We start from the raw sequence: 24768 nt of genomic DNA on the forward strand, positions 1-24768 counted from the left end.
GAATGTGAGTGCGAATGGTTGTCTGTCTCTCTGTGTTAGCCGTGAGACAGACTGTGACTAGACCTGTCCAGGGTGTACCTCAACTCTCACCCCATAGTAGCTGGAATAGACTCTAGCCTCTAGACTCTACTCGTGACATGGATGGATGGATGGGTGGGTGTGGGGGGCACCAGACTGGTCAATTACTGCACTTGCTTTATATTCAGGGACATTAATCCTCAATTATCAGGCTGCAAATATATTCATAATAATGCATTTTATTTGAGGGCACCTTTCAGAAACCCAAGGTCACCTTACAAGGAACAAAATTAATAAAAGGAACAATATATCACTGTATTATTGAGAGCATGCAATAATGGGTAAGTCGGAACAATTTTCATAAACTTGTTAAATACATAAACTGAGAAGAGCTACTAAAATAAACACAAAACAGAAAAGTACTGCAGAGTCTTGAGCAGCAATTTGGAGAGACTTGAATGGATGTTGTTTGTTGCCTCACATTTAAGAACATAGTGTGTGGTTAAGAAGTGTCTATGAGGCTCAGCTAACACTGATGGCGTTTTCTTTCTTACTCACAAACACTTGTTTGTAAAAGAGCCCCGTTTCACTGTGCTCGAATGCCACTGATAACATCTTGACATGCTTGCTACACAGCATGGATGTGGTGAAATGGCAGAGAGATGTTTAACTGTGGTTCTTTAGTCACAGTTCTGCTCTCAGATGTCCCACTTAGTTGATCCTAAGAGACGGCGTAATTTTGATTTGTATTTCTTACTTAATCTTATACATCATTAATATGTTACTCTGTTTAAGTTGGTTGTAACAGCACTTCGCTTAACTCCACTTTCTCTCACACTCGTCCACACCAGCTGAGCTACCCACTGAGAATAGCATGAGGTTTTTAGTGTTTGCTCAAGATCATCTCCACTAATGAGTTAAAACTCATTCTGCTGATCAATCCTGATGGCCCATTGATCAGTTGATTATAAAAACTGCTGATTCATAAACTTCTGATCCCAGAGGTGTTATATGAAGCAGTGTTAATGCTAATAAGTATGTTATACTTCTTCCTACTCCATTTCAGACTTAATAATTGTAATTTCATGTCATTTAGACTCTATTTTATTTATTTTACTTTTTTGTTTTGTCTGCGCACATGCATGTGTGTATTTACATATATATTCATAATTCTACATGTAAATGCAAGTATGTGTACTTGTATATATCATTTTTTCTGTATATGTCTGAAATAAAGATACAATAACAATGAGTTAGTGAGGTACGCTGAGCTCTAAGGTGACTCTCAAATGCTTTCATTGAGGCTTTTCCCGTCAATAAGCTCCAAGTGGGATTTGGATAATACAGCAGCCTTTTGAAGGCTATTGAACAGCAATAATATTCAGTCAACAGAAAATATTTAAATTTGATCTGAGCATAAACTAAAGTGGTTTACAGCCCTCCATCAGAAGGCTTTGGGACAGTGTCACAATGCACTTTAAATGCACCCACAATATCAGATATAAACAGCAGCACTCATGGATGTAAAGACTGCTAGAATAAATATTAACTTATGAACTCACAAGGCTGATTTTTTTTTTTTTTGGTCATATTTTGCTGTTATATTTCTTTGCTGTCACCTGTTCCTCTGTCTCTGGATGTAGGCGGCCCTTTTTTATGTGAAAGCAGTGAGAGCCTGAAATAACTGATAACTATCAGCTTTCTGTTATATATATATATATATATATATATATATATATATATTTCCTCTGATAATGTGTCTGATGGGAGTCATCAGCCCTCTTTTATGTGAACGCACTTGGAGCAGAAAGCCTGAGTTTACAGAGAGCTGATAGCAGTTGTGATAGCAGTTATCTCTGAGGTTTTAGGTTGCACCTGTCTGTCTGTTTATTTTACACATCTAATATCAAACTCTGGTTTCCTGTGAGATGTCGATTAATCATGACAAGAGTACTTTAGATATGCGCACCTGCTGTGGCACTTTAGAGTTGGCACCAATATGCAAACTCCAACGCTTAATACAAGTCAAGTCAGTTTTAAAAAAAAATAAAAATAAAATAAAGTATGTATGTATGAGAAAGAACACCCTGAAAATTAGATGATCCCCTATGAGCAAGCAGTTTGGCAACAGTGGGAAGGAAAACCTTGCTTTCAACAGGAAATAACATCCAGCAAGAGATGGGACAAAAAAAAAAAAAAAAAAAATCTAATGATTTCAGAGTGGTGTATAAACACACACGAATGGATCTTATGAGTATTAATTTTGAATTCCAGGTTAAGTATACTTCTGTGTTTCCTGGTTTTAAAGGTGCGGCAGCAGATTGAGAAAAACCTGGCTGAGAAGTCCACTGAGCTGGAGCAGTACCTGCAGAGGGTCCATGAGCTGGAAGACATGTATCGCCAACTGGAGCACGCTTTGGAAGACGAGAGACGTGCCAGACAGGATGAGGAAATCATCCGTAAGCTGCAGACACGGTGAGTCAAAGGGTGTGCGGAGGGAGAAATGTTTGGGTTTGTATAAAGAATATTCCCCACAGAGCCTCACTCAGATCCTCTGATGAGGAAACTTGGGTCACTCGGATCTTTGCATACGTCTCCTATCTGGAAAGCATAACACTGGGATAAATATATTCATAGAAATTCTTTTTGTTACCTTAACAATCCAGCACGGGTGCTACCAAATTTCAGTGAAGCATGAAACTTATTATTCCTAATGAAGTGCATCACATGAACCTCTGTCCAAAGAGCTGAGTCTAAGTCTTTGTTTTCCTAATATAGGAGGCTATACACAGCCAGACTTTCAACTTCTCCTTCATACACTCGACATTTCCTCCCTCATCTTTCCTTCCTATCTGCTGATGAATACATTCCAGGTCACGTTTGAGAAGTCACCAGCGAGTATTTCCTTTAAATGTAGTCGTTGTGTTAAAAATGTCAATCAGTTCTTTAGAAGAGGACAATTTTCAGTGGCTGTTTTTTCTCTACAACCACAGTTAAATGAGTAAAACATGCCTGAGACCTAAATGGCAGTGTTTTATAATGAAACGTATAGGTGCTTAATGAGATACAAGAAATATTAAAGACTTGCCACTGAAATTTTGAGAGAGGAGATTTGCCAGGGGCACAGTTGTGCAGCACTATATACATATGAACAGTCTCAGTGTCAAAAAATATCAACTATACAAATCATGACATCACAAACTCAGATCACCTTTATGGAAAATATATTTCATAAAAAATTTTGAACTAAATTATGTTTGTATATATTTATGTTTATTATATTTACTTGTCTAACTACACTATTGCACCACCTGCTGACACATCCGTTTACAACTGATTTATACATTAGCTTCTTTATTATTCTTTTTTTTCTTTTTAAAACAATTCTACTTTTACAGCCTGGAAATATATTTCTCTTTTATTTGTGAAAAGGTGTTTGCCTCCTGCCTGATTTTCTCTTTTTTGTGTGTTTTTGTCACACTTAAATATTTCAGATAATCCAAACAAATTTAAATGTTAGACAAACATAATGCAAGTAAATACAAAATTAAGTTTCTAAATGAAGGTGAGCTGATTGCCCCCTAAACCGAATAACTGGTTGGAGCACCCTTAAAACTGCAACCAAGCTATAAGTGGTAATGAGTCTTTTACAGCACTGTGGAGAATTTTGGTCCACTCATCTTTGCAGAATTGTTGTAATTCGGTCACACTGGAGGGTTTTCGAGCATGAACTGCCTTTTTAAGGTCATGCCATAGCATCTCAATCGGATTTAAGTCAGGACAAGGCAACTCAAAAGTCTGCATTTTGTTTTTCTTAAGACATTCAGAGGTGGACTTGCTAATGTGTTTTGGATCATTGTCCTGCTGCCAAATCTAAGTTTGCTTCAGCTTGAGGTCCCAAACAGACGGCCGGACGTTCTCCTTCAGGGCGTTTTGGTAGACAGCAGGATTCATGGTTCATTTACCACAGCAAGTCTTCCAGGTCCTAAGGCAGCAAACAGACCCAGACCATCACACTACAGTGTTCTACTGTTGGCATGATGATCCTTTTCTGAAATGACACACACCTTTTTGTCTCGTCAGTCCACAGAGTATTTTCCCAAAAGTCTTGGGGATGATTAAGATGTTTTCGGGCAAAACGAGACGAGCCTTTATGTTCGTTTTGCTCAGCAGTGGTTTTTTGTCTTGAAACTCCCATGCAGGCCACTTTTGCCCAGTCTTTTAAGGTGGAGTCATGAACACTGACCTTAACTGAGGCAAGTGAGGCCTGCAGTTCTTTGGATGTTGTTTTGGGGTTGTTTGTGACCTCTTGGATGAGTCGTCGCTGTGCTCTTGAGGTAATTTTAGTCAGCTGGGCACTCCTGGGAAGGTTCACCACTGTTCCATGTTTTCACCATTTGTGGATAATGGAATCACTTTTTCCACACAGGGCCATGTAGGTTTGGATTCTTTTTCCTCTTAAGAGTAAGCACCTTCATTTAGAAACTGCCTTTTGTGTTTACTTGTGTTATTCTTTGACATATATTTACATTTTTTGATGATCTGAAACATTAATGTCTGACAAACATACAAAAACTAGAAACTTAGGAAGGGGGCAAACCCTTTTTTTTTTTTTTTTTTTTTTTTTTTGTGTGTGTGTACAGTATACAGTGCACACACTGTTGATAATAGTAACTACACAGGGTCTAATATTTTTCTCAAGAAGTGTCAAATCTGTGGAAAACGCATGTACGGTCCACATGCTTTGTTTATGCAGTGATCTGACCCTCCTGGGGGTAGGGCCCATGCTGAAGCCTGCCTGTAGTAAATGATATATGTACTGTGGACCAGATTACTGGAGGAGGAGGCCAAGAAGAGAGCAGAGTTGGAGCAGATCCATTTGCAGCAGAAGCAGGCCATCTCCGTCACGGTGGCTGAGAAAGAGGAACTGGAGAAGGAGCGTCTGGCCAAGGAGAGCGCCCTGCAAGCTGCAATGAAGCAGCTGGAGCAGCTGGAGCTGGAGAGGCAGGGGGCGCTGGAGCAGTATGAGGTCAGTGATGGGGGGTATAAATATGGATGCAATAGGACTAGTGTGAAAACTCCTCTGTGGAATGGAGCCGTTACCCACAAATAAATCATTAAAACAATAAAAAGGGAAAAACTCAACTTATCATCATTTCTATGAATGTTGACATTTTATGACTAAATTGTGCCTCTTGCTGTAGTTCAAAGCAGTTACTGAGCAGTCTTTGAGGTTTGCACCTAACATATGTCCTCAAAGCTGCTTTCAGTTGTCCTTCCTCATATGTAGCACACAGCAGGAGACGGTCTGCTCCACTCAAACTACAGAAGCTGCTACATGTGGTTTAGAGGTGGGGGCCACCTGCATGCAGGAGGCAGAACATGCAGCATCCACCTTGCTAGCAGTGACTGGACTATTTGCACAGCAGCTTTCCATGCAAATATGCAGACTCATCATGTGATTAGTCTGTCATTCCCAAAAGAATTCACTTTTAATCAAATACTTTGTGGAAGCCTCAGGGACACCTGTTCAGGCTTAGCCATTTAGACAAGATTTCTTTAGACAAGAGATTTAATACTAACCACTTGTGAATCAGTATGCTGATAGGTGCCATGTTTACATCTATTAAACCTCACACATGTGTTGCGTTTTCTGTTTCTCCATGTGTGAGCCAGACGGTAAAGAAGAAGCTGGAAACTGCGACCAACAACACCAAGACCTGGAAGCACAAAGTGGCTGAACATGAGGGCTTGTTACGGCTCATTCAACCAGGTAAACAGAAACCCAATGAGCATCCGCCTGCACCATGTGGTGCTTTTCTTAAGAGCTGTTTGACAGTTAAAATTCAAGTTTAAGGTTAGGGTTGGGATTATTTTTAGGTGATAGTGATATATTCAGAATATCATACATCTGTTTATTCATATAGAAAATATAAAATGAGTTCTTTTTTTTAAAATCTGAATTTATGTTATAGTGAAAAAAAACAAGTAAAAACACGTTAAAAACCTAATCACAATGATAGTTAGGATTTTTAAAAATGTTGTATTATAATAAATGCCATTCTATTTCATGTAAAAACTGACCTATGATATGTTATAAACTGTGCAGTCAATTGCAGCTGGTTATAATCAGGGGTGCACATAAGTGGTCCGCAGGTGCGCATTCGCTGTCAAAATAAAAGACGTGCACCAGATAAGAAGTTGCAACGCGCGTTTGCGTACATAAGATTTTCTGGAGGAGGACAGACATTTGTTTAGAACTCTTAAAGATGTCGAAGAAGCTCCTTTAAGCAATTACTGTGATGTTCCTCCACCTCCAAAGAAAGATCAGAAGGAGTCCGAACCGCAAAAGAAGCACGTATTCTCGGAAAGTGGTTGCAGGAGGTGAGCTGGCTTCAAACAAATGATGAACGCACAGAGATGTGGTGCGGAATGTGCCCTGAAAATCCCACTCTAGCGGACAAAAACAGTGCTTTTTATATGGACGCAAACGCGCGTCGCAACTTCTTATCTGGTGCGCGTCTTTTAATTTGACAGCGAATGCGCACCTGCGGACCATTTATGTGCACCCCTGGTTATAATCATAGAAGTTGTCAGTACACTCTCGGTGTCTCTCTCCGTGTCTGCAATGGTGCAGACACGGAGACAACGGGACGCACAGCAGTCCTGTCATTAGTCAAGACTGAGATAAACGGTACCTGGAACCATGCATGTGGTTTGGTTGTTGCAATAGTTGGCAGCACAGCTGGTCGTAGTTGTGTGTGTCGAGTAATGGTTTTGCTCGCTGATTTACAGCAATGACTCCAGTGAGCGTGATGTTGTACAGCGCCACCTCCTCGAAGGGCATTAAATCACATGCCAGTAGAGGAAGGCATGAAAGTAGAAGGCTACACTCTGCAGGGACAGAGTGTAGATAAGAGAGAAAGGGAGAACTCTGTGGGTTTGGTAAACATTTCCTCTGTGGTCTACTCTGTAGCTGCTAATCAGACAGAGGCTATCATCTAGAGTCCTGCAACTTTTTTGCAATGCTAGCTTAATTTGAAGAAAAATGGCAGTTACACATACAATAAATCCTCAGATTTTTAGCTGAGGATCAGCTGTTGTGGTCTCTTTTTTTTAAGACTTTTTTTTGGGGGGGGGTCAAACCTAAGATGTTTATTAGATGGCCTCAAAAATTTACTCCAGAATACTTTGGTGCACAGAGGAGACTCAGTGACTGCATGGAGCCTGGGTCCTGTGGGTGCAAATTAAGCTCAAATCATCACTGCTCCATTGCTGCGCTTTACTGTTGGCGAATTTGTGATGATATGCTGTGTGGTTTACGCTATAAACAGTTTTGCTGTGTGTGTGTGTGTGTATTTGCCATGCAACAATGTTTTTTCTGTTTCTGTTTCTTGCTCAGGTGCCAAGGGGCAGCAGAATATCACAAACTGGGGCCCTGCAGCCTTTTCTGAAGCAGAGCTCAGTCTGAGGGAGAAACAATGGCAGGAGACGAAGAACCAGGCAACTTAAGCTCAGTAAAGCTGTTGTAAACCATTATCATAACCTTAAACATGTTTAACTAACAAGGGAAAGATGAGACAGGCCTGCTGGGATGTACTGGAACGTCTCTGATGAAGCGTATCTTTGCCGGGATGAAAAGGCATTTTATAATAAGGTGGCATTAACTAATCAATAAATCTCACGTTACCCTGTAGGAAGCACAGTTAGAACTGATAAACTTGGCTCTATGTTAGTGTTGGCCACCATTGATTATCTCTAAAACCACCAACAAGAAAAAGTCACCTCATAATTTAGGGAACGGGATTTAAAATGATAATTATTGCAAAATAACTTTTCCTCAGTAGAAATATGAGAGATAATCAGCACAAAATCAATAGAAGGCATTCGGTTTATATTTTTACACACAGCGTGACAGTGACAATGGGAGTAGTGCCAAACCGAACCAGTGACTATGACAACAAACGCGGACCACGGCTCAAAAGACGAAGACGTTGTTGAACAGAGGGATCCAAAGAATTCGGTATTGTGGAGATTTGTAGCTGTCCAACATAGGAGTGGAATATCATACACTGCACATACGTGCCTTTATGTGAAAGCATGTTTCAACAAAGCCACGTAACACCACAAAATTGTTTTTGCCGTCCTTGCAAAGTGCAAAACTGACAGTTTCTCTGCAAGATTTTACAGTGTACATTTTATTGTAAAAGAAATGATGGCAGTAAGGACAGTGGCTGATTAAAGTAACTGACCCTCCTTAGCAACTCCCTCGCCGAAAGCGTTTCTCTCAGATAAGTGCAGGCACGTGTCGGACATGCGATCCACACGAGTGCAGTTTTACCAAAATGTCAGCAAAACCCACATCAAACCACAGACATCCACAGATTATGTGTAATGGTGAGAAATGTCACAGGGAAAAAGTATTGAACACATGAAGAAAGCGAGGCGCAAAAAGGAATGGAAAGTCATGACACCAGCTGAAATCTATCAGTAATTAGAAAATAATCCTGGCGCTTAGTGCAAATTAATGTCAGCTGGTTCAGTCCAAACCAGCAGCTTATAAAAAGGTGACTCATTACCAATGTGTCACAGAAGAGACTTCTCATGATGGGTAAGACTAATGAGCTCTCTCAAGACCTTCACAACCTTATTGTTGGAAAGCATGCTGATGGCACCAGTTACAGAATTTCTAAAATACTGAAGATTCCATTGAGCACTGTTGGGGCCATAATCCAGAGGTGAAAAGAACATTTTTCACCATAAGCCGACCACAACCAGGTGCTCCCCGCAAGATTTCAGACAGAGGAGTGGAAAGAATTGTCAGAGTTGTCCCAGAGCCAAGGAGCACTTGTGGAGAGCTACAGAAAGACCTGGAATCAGCAGAAGGCACTGCACATCACCCCCAAAACACCATACCAACAGTGAAGGTTGGAGGTGGGATCATCATGTGTGGGGCTGTTTTTCAGCATACAACACCGGCACACTTCATATTATTGAAAGAAGGATTAATTGAAAAATGTACTGAGACATTCCTGATATAAATTAGCTGCCATCTACCAGGATGATGACGATGAAACGCTTCAGCAAGATGATGTTCCCAAACACGCAGCCAAGGAAACTCTCGATTGGTTTCAGCGAAAGAAAATACAGCTGTAAGAATGGCTCAGCCAATCATCTGACCTGAATCCAACTGGAAATGTATGGAAAGAACCAAATTTCAGAGTTTATAGAAGAGAGGTGTGGAATCAGGATTTGATGTTTGTGTGGAAGACTGGGCCAAAATCACACATGAGCAATTTTGAAGCTGTTGTCACCAACACAGGCTTTTGTACCAAGTATTAAACGACTCAATATCAAATGTATAAATTATTAAATTATATAAATTAATTATTAATTATATAAATTAATTTAAAAAAATTGTTCAATACTTTTCCACTGTGTCATTTGGCTTGGATGGGTTGTTACAGGCATCTGGAGATTTCATGTCAATGGGACCTTTAGAGATAATTGGTGATGTATTCAATACTTTACCTGCTGTATACAGAAGGTTTGTTGGGTTTTTGCCTATAAAACTTTCTTGCAGTTATTTGCAAACCATTTAAAACTGTAAGAATCGGCAGGATCCTTGTGATTTCATTTTTTATCAATATCTACATTATTGTTTCTCGAACTGACCATAACCATAACTTAGTTTTCCATTTTGTGTTCATGTGTAACACATCCGGCATCTGTACGATGATTGTGGAAGGTGACTTTGAGCTGTAGGACCAATGGGAACCTTACTAGTTACCTTTATACAAAGTTAATAAAGAGTGGAGTACTTAGAAGTTAACAGTGGTCAGTGCCTGCTGTCTGTAAAGGCAGACCATAGTCAAAATAGACCTGAGCCAACAATATACATGATTTGAAATTGGTTTTAAGACATTCAGCTTTATTAAAAACACAAAAAAGAAAACTGTTCTGTTTTAACAGGTTTCATGGATGGAGAACTGTAAAGTAATATGGCCATTTCAGGCAGCTAATCTGTGTTTTTGGTTTGACTCTAGGAAGAACAAACTATTCATGTAAAACTTGTTTTTGGTCAAATATGGTCCCCCGGTATAATTTTTTTTTTTTTCTTTCCTGAATCTCTGCAATGGAGGTGGAGAGTATAAATTTAGCATGACCCACAAAAACACAATAACCTCAGTGACAGGAAATACACAAGGATGAAACACAATGAAACTAGCCTTTAAGCCACGAGTATAAACAATGTGCACACCAGTGCTTTGCACTGTTTTTCTTCTTCCAGTTTGTCTCGACTGTGTCCATGATATGCACTACTTTTGATCAGAGTCTGACCCGTCTAACAAGAATTAGCCAAAGTGTATTTTAGGTTCTTTGTTTTAATCCTTTTAAAGAAGCAGAAACTACTAAAACTGCTAAAAACTACTCTACAAACTAGCCTCCTTAAGATCATTTTTACATTGAAATGTAAGTGTTTGTACATATTTAGTCGACTTTATGTTTTAACAATGTTACCTTCAAAAGAATGTAAACTATCATGTACAATTCACTAAATGTTTTATTGTCAAAGAGCTGTTTTCAATACTTTGTTTCATCAAGATTTCTAAGTGACTCTGGAACATTTCTTGTTCTGTCTTGTCCTGAATATTGTTAGCAGGATTATTTTACTGAAGTCTAACTCCCAGCACAGATGCTAACGGCAGAAAGTTTGTTACTTTAGAACAACCAGTGACTTTGATACTGTAAAAATTCAAAATTGTGATTTTTTTTTTTTTTTTTTTTTTTTTTTTTTTTTTAATATATATATGTAAAAAGCTCGAAACTGAACCATATAATAAATCACATCTTGAATAACTGACTTTTTTTTTCTAACACCATAGAAGAGTTACAACGATCCATTTAACAAGCTTCTTCCACTTATCGAATTCGGGGATGGGGCTCTTGCTCTCAGCAAGGCAGACGAGGTGTATCTGCTAATCTACAGGTAACATTAGACGGACAGATATTTGACCTAAAGGCATTTAAATAAGGTAATGTGCTATTTATCCTAAGGTGAGAAGTGGGAGCATCTAAACATGAAAGACTATAACAAAATGACTTAAACAGGTAAAATAAATAAATATATAGCTCAATTTAAAAAAAAAAAAAAAAAAGTCTCAATCCTCCTACTCTTACTTTTATCTCTCAAACTCCAGATTCACATTTTTTCCATTAAACTTTGGTTTACTTTGACACATCTCTCTCTGGCCAGTCAGAAAGGAATCTGTGTATGAAAGAGGTCAGCTGACTTCCAGTTTGTTTGTGCATTAAGAAATGTTGTGGGAAAAAAGACATTTGAGCGATTCAAATTAAATATTAAAACAAATTCAAATATGAAATATCCAAATTCAGGTTATATTTGCACATATTTCCTCAGCCTGTACATACTTATAGAATATTCATAACATACTTCATACCGTGTACATTATAACATACCATAATAGACCCATTTCTGTAACATACTTGCATATCTATATTGTTGCTAATATATATTGTAATATATCTATATCACTAAAGCACTTCTGGATGGATGCAAACTGCATTTCGTTGCCCTGTACCTGTGCATGTGCAATGACAATAAAGTTGAATTCTATTCTATTCTACCCTATTAGCCAGTTTATAAAGTAATAACGGTTTTAACCTTGAGTGATCACTAGAGGGCGCTACAGTGTCATAAAATGTGTGCTGTGAGTTTATAAAGCAGCAAAACGGTAAAATGTTAACTGGAGCTCATCTGGGGACAGGATAGTGACAAATGTTGACTTCATTTCTGTGACTTCACTGTCTAAACCTTTAGTTTTATAAAAAAATAAAGCTCATCACTGTCTCATGTCTCCTGTCTGGTTGTTATAATACAGACAAGATCAGAGATACTGCATTTTTCTACAGTTATGTAACAGAAATGACATTAATTAAATTGCCATCCTCGCATTGTATTATTGAGTAATGAGCAACTTACTTAATATGAGGTCCAGCGCATACAGGGAGATAACATTAGTCAAATATGAGCCAAATATAAAGACGATGATAATATTTGGAAAAACCAGATGCAAGACAAGAACAGCAAGAATTATGGAAATTTATTTGTATTATTTTAAATGTATCTTTTCGGATTAATCGTTTCAGTGTACCAGAAAGGAATCTGAAAGTACATCTGACATTCTTCGAGTTTCTCTGGGTTTGTTCCAGGAAGTTTAAAAAAACCAAACAAAAAGCAAAACTTTCAAATGTTCCAGTTCCAAAACAACTGATTAGAGTTGATTTAATCCCAGATTTGTTCAGAGTTAAACGAATGCTTTGTGAATGGAAAATAAGGCATCATTATTTAAGACTCTGACACAACGATTCAACATAGCAGTGGGTAAATAAAGAACATCTTAGTCCAGCAGAAGCAGAATGTGACCGTGCACATTTATCTTCATCTCACGCAGCAACGGGAGCAATGAATGGCTTGAAATGGAGCACGGGAAAGAGTCAATAAACAAGCATCGCACAGTGTTTATGCGGCAGTTCACTCATTCACAGCGGCACAGGTAAAGCTGAGTTCAAATTTCGGCCGTCTGCCCTATTTAAACGTTTTCTTCTAGATCGCTGAAATTTTAAAGCAGCAAAGTTAAACCACCATGAATTATGGTCTGTTAAGAATACACGCAGCCTATATTTAAAAGCTTACTTTAAATCTTTAAAGCTGCACTACAAACATCCTCAATCAGAATTACACATAATTCCATGTATGCTGTATTATGCTGTGCTGAAGTTAAATTTTGAATATCTTGAAATTACAGATTTATTTAAACCAAACATGACAGAACAGATTAGACCGACATGGTAATTGTATCATATAATAATGGATAGGATTTATATAGCGCTTTTCAAGGCACCCAAAGCGCTTAACAATACCACTATTCATTCACTCTCGCATTCACACACTGGTGGAGGCAGCTACGGTTGTAGCCACAGCTGCCCTGGGGCAGACTGACAGAAGCGAGGCTGCCATATCGCGCCATTGGCCCCTCTGGCCAACACCAGTAGGCGGTAGGGTAAAGTGTCTTGCCCAAGGACACAACGACCAGGACAGAGAGCCCAGGGATCAAACCGGCACCATTTTCAACCTTTCCTTTCCTTTATTAAAGGATGGTCCAGCGTATCCTGTTTTAAAGGAAGTATTGGAGGACACTCTGAAGTATCTTTCCTTAGTATTACTGTGCTTTCTAGGTTCCTAACTGAGTGACGTGACCTGGAAATGTCTGCTTGCCGGCAATAATAAGCAAAATTTTCTACTTGACCGCAACCTTGATCTGTAGTTAGTCTGCAGCTCACTAATTTTTTCCTCTGTTGCAATCAACCTAGAGTGTCTAATATGATTCAGAGGAATGTGACTGTTCAAAACAGACTAGATTGTAAAGTCTCCACTTTTAGATCACCCCCGCCCCCACACACTCCCCCAGCTTCTCCCCGTATGATCCCCTGCTAAGTTAATTCGCTCCATCCTCTCTCCGTATCGTGCAATAGTCGTTAATTTGAGTGAGACGGGGCAGACCAAACAAACACACAAAATGCGTTCCCAAATCTGTGGTCCAGATGTGCTCGGCACGTACCACAGCTGCACTAACATTGCTTTTCTGCAACAACATGGCCTGTCAATAACGTCAAATACTGCACCGGATGCACCCCCACCCCCAGAAACGTCTGTATCCCATCATCATCCTTTCCTTTTAAACATCCTCACATTCATCAGCTTGGGGTTATGAGGCTTGTGGCACGTGTGCCGCATTCCTGGGAGGTGATGCGAAACAGAAATGCATTAAATTCCAGATCTGGAATCCATCGCAGGGGGTGTACATGAGCGTGTGTGTAAATATGTCTGTGTATGAAGGGGTGTAGGGTAAAGTGGTTAACAGGTCTCATTGCCCTCTTGAGTATGAGAACATCCGAGTGTCTGAAATGTCTGAGGAATTCAAAATATACAGCATTTGAAGGTTTTAGGAATTCTGGGCATTTACAGCAAATGGGGCTCTCGCAAACCCCCTGGAGCCTGCGGAGGTTTGCGGAGCAGAAGCGTGCTGTTGGGACTGTAAAATAAAATGTCTGCAGAACATTCACTTTCTATCACAGTATCGCATGTGACTTTTCATGGACCCCAGGGGTGTGATGTGAGAGTATTAAGAGTTCAGGAAAGCATCTGGTGAGAGAGTAGACAAAAATAGCATATCGCAGCATCTTCACATTGTAGATCTCGAACGGATGATTAAAAGGTCCCCAGAGAATTCCTGTAAGGGTTGACTATGCAAGCAGATGTCTTCCCCTGCCTCATAAAAATGAAAAACACCAAAAGTGGGTCCAGAAGAGTGAGGAATTAACAGCAGCATTCCACTTCACAACAACTACAATAACTATTACTATTAAAAGGCTGTCTTTGCCTCCCTTTGAGACTTCACCTTCGACCTCATTTCACCTGCATGTCAACTTTCTTTTCCAACAGCGTGTTTTTTATCCCGCCGCATCGCCCTCCTGATATTTCACAATAGATTTCAGTTGGATTTGTGTAATGTGGGACGTTTAGGTTTCGTGAGGTTCAAGGATGCGAGGATTCGGAATCTGGGACAAAGGATCTGGCTCCAATCAGAGCATCAGACTGAGGTTGACTCTGCACCCACAGGAAGGCCAAACCCGAGGCCGCAGAGGACAACTCAAGCCCATCTTTCTCAATTGTTCATACTAGATAAAAATATCTCCTGGCAATGCAAAGAGCCAAGCTAAAGGTGAGCCTTGTGCCACTCTGACCTTAAATTTGTGTTTTTACCAACATAGGTCAAAAGTTACTCGTAATACATGCAAGAGTTCATGAACCAGTCATCTTGCCTCCTGTAAATATTATGCAAATGGACATACAGATGAATACAGGTGTTTAAGCTGCACACCTGACACGAATACCAGCACTCAAATGCATGTACTTCCTGCCTGCAAACACGGAGGACACAAATGCAGCAAGCATGCAATTGTACCTAAATGTGCTACAGATAAGAAGAAGAAAAAACACCAATGCACGCACGCACAGGCAAAGTTTTAATTCAACTCAGTCAGAGGAAAACTATAACAGGGAAGCAGTGAGAAGTGACTGCTCGGCTGAGTGGTCCAACTCCATCGATGAGGAATGCTTTACGTGACAAGACCGCAAGACTTCAAAAGTCAGCATCTCATCTTCTTCCTCCCCCATGAACACAAAAGAATGTGTGGCAAGGCGCAAATATAAAACACAAGTGTTCCTGTTAAGAAAAAACCTACAACCCCCATGGACTGCACTGCACTCGTTCCAGCACATGAAGTTATTTCTTTTTTCCGTTGAAACCGTCTGACTTTTTATGACTAAGCCAAGTTTGGAGTTGGCCTCCAACCAAAGCATTGTTTACCAGCATCCGACTTAATTACAGCTTTATGAAATCATGCTAAAAATATCCAAGAGCAGCAGGCTCGAAGAAAAGAAGTCAACGAGTCAGCAGAGCTCTCCTTTACCAGGTGAAAGTCGTGCATGTGTGCGCGTCGGGGGTGGGGTTACCTGCACAGTACTGTCAGCATTTCTTTATTGATGACACACCCTTCCTCCAGGGTCATGAAGGTAAACATAGGGCTGCTATTTCAGACTGGAGAGGAACAGAAGCTGCTTTGTCCTCACACCCAAAAAGAAAAAAAGAAACCACAACAGGAGAGCATGGCACTTAATCTTAACTTCTCAGGCTTTGAATGTGGAGCTCTGCCTCCAGCATCCTCACTGGCAGTTTATGTTGAACAAACGTTTGAGTAAATGTGACCTCCTCTCAAAAAAGATGCCATGTTTGTGTACATTTTTAATGAGCAATGATGAGGAAGCTGCTTTGAATGTGTAACAGTTACTTGACATTGAATGCTGTTCAACTACATCGAAGCTAGTTGAGGAAAAAGTAGGTTTTACATTTTTGAAATTGACAGTGTACGGTGATGTGAAGGTACAAAATCTTAACATACAAACGTTTTTTTTAAAAGCCACTGAGTTGTGTTTATTTCAACGATGGCTCATTTATTCAGAGGTCATCCAGAAAAATATAATGAACTACTTTGTTCTGGATAAAATGTAGAAAAGTCAGCTCAGCTACTGAATATAATGGCCACCAGTTTCAGCTTGCATAGCTCACAGGTAAAAGCTCGAGTCATGCAGAACAAGTCAGTGTTGTGTATTTGCATAAGGCTGTGGCGATGCTCATCCACGATGACAATGCTGCTGATTGAGCACCACCCTGCACTACACAAGGGTCCAGTGTGTTGCTTGTGCTGGCCTGATGAGTGCTTTGCCCAGTCGTTCACAGCCACCAGGATGAAAGAATAAAGAGAAGAAGGGTTCAGCTTAGAAGGAGAAGGGTACTTTTTGGGTTCAGGTATAATCCAAAAATAATTTAATTTAGTGTGCAGATAGTTAACTACATAGAAAAGGATTAAACTTATGTAAGCAAAATGTATGAATATTATTACCTCCACCGAGGAGGTTGTGTTTTTTGTAGTATTTGCATGAATGTGTGTCACTTTGTCAATCTGTAAACACCATAGCTCAAAAGGTTTTGAATGAATTTTAAAAAAACGTTGTAGGGGTGTAGAGTGGGGTCATGTTAACAGTCCATTATAATTTGCTTTACATCCACCAAGGTCTTTAAAGTCAACCGAATCATTTATTGGCTGAAAAATGACAAACAGCCTTTTAACTATGATTCTTACAACTGTGGTTTGTATAGTCGACATATATAAAGTACTGCATAAAGATTTAAAACATCAAATATGGGTATAAAATATCAAATTTCACATTTGACCTCTGACCTCTCCTTCAAAGTCTTTTTTTAATGTACTTTTTGAGTATAGTTGATGAATTTGATTATAGCTTTGTTATGCACATTGCAATAACAGGTTATAACCTTCTAAGATTTTCAGTACATGCACTATGTTCCCGAATAAGTTCTTTTTTGGGAAGAAAATAAAAATGTGTCATATTATTATTAATTATCAGAAACTATGCGTTAAAAAAAACACCTACTCACAATCGTTCCTCCACTAAATATCCTATGTTATATAAATATCCTATTTATGTTGTAACCTGTGAGAAATTAGCAATCAAAAGACAGTTTTATGTGATTCTGTGCAAAAATACAATCACATTATTATAATTAGGAATAATTCAAATAAAAGGTAAATGAACAGCATTTTCTCATCCTTCCAAAGTGCTTACCACTGCAAGCCACTTTCAGCCACTTACACTTTTCATCTAGTCACAGCCTTTCTTCACCTCACACACACTCACGCTGATGATACACTGGGGGTGTTTAAGGGGTTCAGTTTCTTGCCCAGATGCCAAAATATTTTATAGTTTTTTCAGTGAAAAGCACAAACATTCCACAAACTCATGAATTTCACATCATAACGTTATAAATTATGGACAGAACTTCCTGGTTGTGCGCCTGGCATTTAATGAACATAAGAATGATCTGGCCATGCCTGAATGAACCCATTAGGAACATTTATGTAACTGATAATAAAGCCTGAATGACAAAAAGAGAAATGAAGCCATAAATGTTATGTATTCCATGCGTGTAACAACCGTCACAGGCAATGAAACAACAGAGGTGAGGTAGTGCTCGAAAGAACACGTCTAGAAAAAATAAAAGTCCAAATGAAATCCACACGTTACACAATCCTTCTCTCCACTTCATTTGAAAGTCATGAAACATGTCTTAAACTATAAAGTTGTAATGAGGACAATATGACAGTAATCCTTTGGTTCCAAAACTACAGATTAACTCCCCAGTTCTAATGAGGTGTTATACAATCGCTTAGCTCGCTGGAGTGCCAGGTTCACATTTCAAATAGGCTGCATCACCCAGCGTGAGTGATGGTCAGCGATGCTGGCAAGATTTGCTGTTTTGATCCCTTATGGATTCAGCGTCGGGTGATGCTCGCTTCCTGCATGCAACGCTGGCGTGACAGCGATGACTCACGATGGCAGAATGCGATGAAGCAGGAAAGATCATTTCCAATTACACGATTAGCTTCGGAAGAATTACTATAGTAAACATGCTATTTTCAGAACACATTTTTGGGCCACTTGTGGGATCTCTCAGAATTGGAGAAGACAACGTGGAATAAAGCCCCGAAACATCTTGGAAATGCGATCTACATTTTCTCCACTTGTTGCCTTAGTGCAAAAATAAACAGGATAAACAAGGCAGCAAGGAGTACACACCAGTGAACCACAGCAGCATGACCACTCACAGATGCACGGATGTTCTGAGTAACTGATGATCTTATGATGACAGAACGTGAAGTTAATCTGGACCCAATATTTAGTGTGTTGGATATGAGAGGAATGGGCTCGCCTGAGAGTCAAGCTGTTAAGGCCAGGTGACTGGGTTTGAGCCAGTGCAGGGAAGCAAGACCATAAATCAGTATCACAGAATATTTTAAGATTCTGGCAGGATACCCCTGTGTTATTTATATTACTATTATTTTGGTATAAGTGGCCCTGTACGGAAGAATAGGTCATTCTTCTGTCAGGCCAATGTGGAAAATAAAACATGTTGTATCATAATAAAAAAAAAAGAAATTAAACATAAACCAAACCAATAAATATCATCCTCTTAAGCTTGTTCACAAAGGTTAAATACAGGATGTGTGATATAGTGTTTGGTTATGGGTGGTTACTGGTTTTTTTTTTGGTGCTACCAGTTAGAGCAGAGATCTGAAGCTTTAAAAATGTGGACATACCCTTTCACAAACTGAAGGCACAAATTCATTTGTCCTCAGGAGAAACAGCTGTGATTAGGTTTGCCTCACCTGTTTTCCTGTCACTGTTTGCGGAAATGAAGCAAAACAAGTCCAATAAATTTTTATAAGTGAAATTGCAAACAGCAGACATGACTCTTTAGATAAATCTGTGGTCTCTTTTCTTCCTTTCTATTCTGTTGTTAAGATATGTGAAACACTGATTTCATTTATGAAATAATAACCAGCACACTGGTACATGTGGTATACTCAGTGTTAGTTTGAGTATTTCTGAAATGGTAAAGCTTGTGAGGTAGTCCTGGTTTTGACCAGCAGTACTTAACAGTGGATGGGACACACACACACACACACACACACACACACACACACACACACACACACACACACACACACACACACACACACACTCTAAGGAAAAGTTGGTTAAGGAGTTGAAACATGTTCAAGGAATTCTAACTCAAGACTGACACAACTTAAAATTACAGTTGCTAAAATCTCACCACTAGATGTCAGTAAGTTGCAGATGCAGTCAACTGAATTTTGTTTTCTTAACCCTCCCATGTCAAGTACATAGCTACGGTGGACGCTGCAGGACTAACAACTAAAACTTTGTGAAAGAATTCGGATTAAGTGTATGAGTCATGATGACTGATGATGTTAGACTGAGGTGAGCCACAGACAAAAAAATTCAGTTAGATGGAACTGGGATGTCCATCAATTTGTTGGAAAACACAATTACAAAATTCGTTTTTTTCTGTTCAATAAGCCCCAAAATGACTGACTGTACCTTTAAAGGCACAGCTTATGCTGCGGTGACACCTTCAACTCTGCTGTGTCTACTCAGAGTTAAACTGTGTCTGAGTGAAAATATATCTGAGTTTAATAACAACAGACAAGAAATGTTCAAGGTAAAAGAACTTTTCTCTTTTTTTTTTTTAACCTAGCAGGGATGAGGGGATGCCTATTGTTGAACAAAACAAGCGTCTCTGGCATTAAACTGAGACGTTTACAGAAAAACAGGACAAGTTCATGAATATTGTTTGAGTTCATAAAGCTGAAAGTAGCAGTAGCAAAAGAAAGAAAGAAAAAGAAACAATAACAATATGGCTCCACAATAGACTCCACCAGTGCACATGTTAGCAAAGCTGGTAAATAAACAACAACCCCCACCCACCCCCTTTAAATATTGCCAGAAATGTTTTTTTCTTTTCTTTTACCAAGAATGGCCTTAATACTCTGTCCTAGAAATATAGCTATGTTAAAAAAAAAGCTGCAAATTTCACAACATTATTCAAGGAGGGAAGAAAAGCAGCTGAGAGTTGGAAAGGTTCAGTCTTCAAATCTTCACAAGAAAACAGCACCTGCAGAGTCAGAGACGATATTAAAACGCTCAAATGTTGCTCGGTGGTGGTTGTTTTGATACCGCGTGTGTCAGGCAACTAACAGGTGTGAATCTGTGAAATATTTTATCTGAATATTTGATCATAATTTGGTTCGTTAATGCCAGCTTGTTACAAAAGCATGCATGTCAGAGGTTGTTAGCACGAGCAACAGCTGTTTTGAAATCAAGCAGAAGCACGACGCCCGCGCTGACAACACAATGTTGTGTGAGATTTCTATAAATGTTTACAAGACTAAGAAGTAAGATATTTATTGGCCAATGGTGCAAATGTAAAATTTATCTGCGCGGTTGACAGCGTTGTTAATAAATATCAGTCAAGACTCTGCCAGCTGCTGAAGTTTCTGGCTCTCAAAGCCCACTTTCCATCCTACATCCCACCCATTGGAATTTTAGGAGTCTCCAAATGGATCCCTGACGAGGGAAAAAAGCTAATTTAGGTGTAGGGTGTTGTGGGATACATCTAAATACAACTAAATGACCACTGATGCAGGAGGTAAAATGAGCGACCCGTAAACACGATCGCTCAAGCTTTAAATTTTGTAGCGGTGTATGTTGATTCGTGTTAACATTGGAATAAAATTTAGCTTAGATCCACCAAGGTCTTCAAGACACAAAACCTTATAACTTAGAAACTACGATTCTTACTTCTTACATGCGGTGTGCATTATCAACAGAAAGTCCCATTTAAAGGTTTAAAATGTCACACGTGACCTCTGACCTCTCCTTTACTGTCAGTAGATTGATCGGGGATAATAATGCTACACAGAACTATTTAAAATGATGTTTCTTCCTGTCATTGTTTGTATTGAGAGCGTGTAGGCATATGGGAAATAATATTTGGGGATCCTAAACATCATGTCATGTTGGACTGCTGACCTCTTCTTCAAGGTAAAACCTTCAACTTTTAAAATGTGTTTTATCTGTAAAAGTATGCTTACATTTTGCTGCTTTTCTGCTTTTGTTTTTATTTGCAACATTTAGGAAATGAAATCTAACATGATGAAAATGGATTAAACTGGTGACTCCATCAAATGGACCAATCTGTATGCAAGAAGGCTGTGTCGGGGAAAAAGGAATATAAACCAGAATTTTCTTTTATTTTTCTGAATTAAAGCAAAAAGTCTAGATTGTGAGTTTAATGTGATCCCTGTTTCCTTTTGGTGTAACTGAGTTTGACATCAAGCAACATGCTGAACAAAAGTTCCCAATCTGGAATGAATATTATGTAACATTTAAATGACCAGCTGTTTTATTTGGTACGTCATACTGGGAATGAGTTCTTTGGCCTTCAGAACCTGACTTCATTTTTTAACCATCCTAACAGATTTTGCTCCACATTCAGAATCAGAATCAGAATCAGAAAGGGTTTTTTTTTTTTTTTTGCCAAATGTTGAGCAGGTTTACAACATTAGGAAATTGCTGCAGTACTTAGTGCAAAACATACTGTAAGACAACACTTAAATAAACATAAAAATAAGTGCTAAGCAGATAGATAAATACATGAATTTCCTGTAAAAGGTGCTCTGTTGGATTGAGATCTGGTAACTGTGGAGGCCATTTGAGTGCAGTGAACTCATTGTCATGTTTAAGAAACCAGTTTGTGATGATTTGATCTTTGTGACATGGTCCATTATCCTGCTGGAAGCACGCTGTCATAAAGATGAACACAGTCAGTACAAATACTCAATAAGCTGTGGTATTTAAATGGTGCTCAGTTGGTGCCCAAAGTGTGTCAATACAATATATCCCACACCACCAGGCAGGATGGATTCATGCATTCAAGTTGTTTATGTCATAGCATGACTCTGCCATCTCAATGTTGCAGCAGAAACTGAAACATATCCAACCAGCCATTGTTGTTCCAAATATTTGTTGTCCAATTTCATTGTGTTTGTGTGAAAGATGGCCTCAGTTTCCTGTTCTTAGCTGAAAGGGTTGGTCTTCTGCTGCTGTAGCCCATCGTCTAATTTAAGAGAAGAGGTGCTCTTCTGCATATTTTGTTTGTAATGATTGATTGTTTGGGTTAATTTCACCCGGTCGTGGCCCTCTGAACACTCTCATCTCATCTCTGGCATCATATTTTCTCTTCTTCCAGGCCGTTTTCTATAAACCTTATAGATGCTTATGTGGGGAAAATCCCAGTAGATTCAGTAACACTCAGACCAACCCGTCACTTTAGGAGCGACCTAAATCAATACTCATGTTAACTAAAAGTTGAACAGGGATACATAACAAAGTGCCAGGTGAGGTGATTTGAAATGAACCAAGCTACATTATCCATTAATGTAGCTTGGTTTTTTTTTCTTGCTTTATTGGCTAGGCAGACAAAAAACTGGAAAAATAAGTCATTAAATGCTACTGAAAAAACAAAACAAAAAATGAAATGGAAGATATGGATTTGTGGACAGGTGTGTTTTAGACACATAACAAGTTGAAAGTATCTATAACTGATTGATTGATTGTAATCTGTGTAATCTGTGTGTCTGTTTTCCAAACAGAAAAAAACCCTCATATAATAACTTTCTGTTTGTTGGAAAGGAACAAGAAGGAATGTAAGGGCCCCACATTTAGGAAAGCACAATTCCAGGAAGAAGGCTATTGCATACCAGAGCAAATAAAGAGTTAATAAAATTCCTACAGTGCCTGCCCTTTTATCTCAGTAGTAATAAAAAAAGAGTGAAATAAGTAACTATGAATAGACCATGAATATCACATAATGGATGTCTGCCAAAAGTGAGCTCACACTGTGTTCTACTGACCCTTGGCTGTGGAAGTATATCAGATTCACCCGTCTCCAAACCAAACACTACACTGTCTTTGAACTTGTCAAAATGTATTAATGAACAACAACAACAACAACAAACTGATTTGGATTAGTACACTTTGTTTTGGAAATTCTGCAGCAGGAAATGCGCCAACAGCTTGCAAAGCAAATAAAGTACAACTAATTTAAGAACGGGAAGGGATCACGTTGAAACAGATCACTGACTCATCTTTTGGCCCATGAAAGCTGCAGTGGCGTTGCCATGACACCACAGTGTACATGTATTCTTGGCATCTAAACTCCGATAGACCACAAAGCTGACACCTGACAGCGGTACTAAGCTTCTAAAAAGTTACATCAGCTGCTTGCAGGTCAATACATGTTGAAGGCAAGATATTATGAACAAACTGGGAAGAACTTTTAATCTACTACTACTAATACAGTTCATCAAAAGACGCAGAGAAAATAGAAAATGTCTTCACTGCTTTTAAAAGAAGCTTGTTTGTCATAGTTTATTAAACAGAGTCACTGTTGAATATTTGTTTAGTACTGTGCTATAGCTTTTAGTAGGGTAGTATTGCAGTATTATATTAAACTAGGGAATTTAGAAATTATATCTCCTAAATTTCTCTATAAAAAGGTACTTTTTGCAATTACCCAATGCAAATTTCAACTAAATAAAATTCACCACTAAAGGGCAGCGTTTCACCAAAAACATATATTATAAACTGCTGTGGGAAAAATTTAAACGCAGCATTTATTTTGAGATCCGGTGCAAACTGTTTGGTAGATAGCTATGAAGCACAAACTGTCTACTCCAGTGGAAAGCTCCCCTGACACTTTCATTTTTAGAATTGTACCTTTTTTTTTTGTAAATCCCCAAAAGTTGATTCTGGACGAGGCATTTTCAGTGGAAGAAATGTTTTGTCACTCATCCAACTGACTTCTTCAGTCTCCACTAAGTCACTTGGATGAGCGACGAAACGTTTCTCCCACTGAAAACGTTACATCCAGAAGAACAAAATCAACTTTGGCCCCACAGGAGTTAGTGTAAGAGCTGGAGTTGGAATAACATTCTCTTACCATTATTTGCTGTCCCATTTATTAGAACATCTGTCCTTCCACACTAATGTCAGTTTATTTGTAAAATCCTCACATACTGTATATGGGTTTTAAAAATAAGTAGAAAAGAAAAATAAGATACTGTACGCCTACCCTAGATATAATAATCTTAGGCTTGATCTTTACATGTTGTATTTAGAAACAAGAAAACTTCTACACCCATTGCTCTTAACAGCAAGTTTCAGGTTAGCACAATATATGCAGCTGTTGAAACACAAGCAACAGCAAAGACGATAAACTTCTATGGGGGATACAGGAACAAGGCCTCTAGAACACAGCACAGATGATTCATTTTACCACACCTTCTTTTTAAGCCTGTTGTTGCCACGACCACAGGAGGTGCAGTTTCAGTTTCTGCGGGTAATAAGCCTGTGTACATACAACACATAGTCGGAACCACAATTGGACCCAGAAGAAAGACAGATGCATGCGTTCATGCATTGGCTTTACAATTTTCAATACTACTTGTATTGTGATCATTTATTTAAGTATTTGCACCATCAGGGTGTGCCAACAAAAAGGCAGCTCAGCTTAGAGAGAAAATAAACAGTAATCTACACACAGTCCGTGTTTATTGGCTTCAAATCTTGACATTTCCACAGTTTTTAACATCGCGTTT

General features: G+C 39.0%; 1 protein-coding gene across 1 annotated transcript in view; it reads left to right on the plus strand.

Moving 5' to 3' along the window:
- Positions 1-11135, plus strand: part of swap70b (switching B cell complex subunit SWAP70b) — a 36046-nt gene extending 24911 nt beyond the window's left edge. The window contains exons 9-12 of the mRNA XM_004564472.6: positions 2327-2493; positions 4849-5047; positions 5695-5791; positions 7421-11135. Coding sequence (XP_004564529.1) covers positions 2327-2493; positions 4849-5047; positions 5695-5791; positions 7421-7530 — 573 coding nt within the window. The 3' untranslated portion in view covers positions 7531-11135. The remainder of the gene's footprint in view (positions 1-2326; positions 2494-4848; positions 5048-5694; positions 5792-7420) is intronic.
- The last annotated feature ends 13633 nt before the right edge of the window (positions 11136-24768 follow it).

The sequence above is a fragment of the Maylandia zebra genome, linkage group LG7 (assembly GCF_041146795.1).
Source record: "Maylandia zebra isolate NMK-2024a linkage group LG7, Mzebra_GT3a, whole genome shotgun sequence".
NCBI lineage: Eukaryota > Metazoa > Chordata > Actinopteri > Cichliformes > Cichlidae > Maylandia > Maylandia zebra.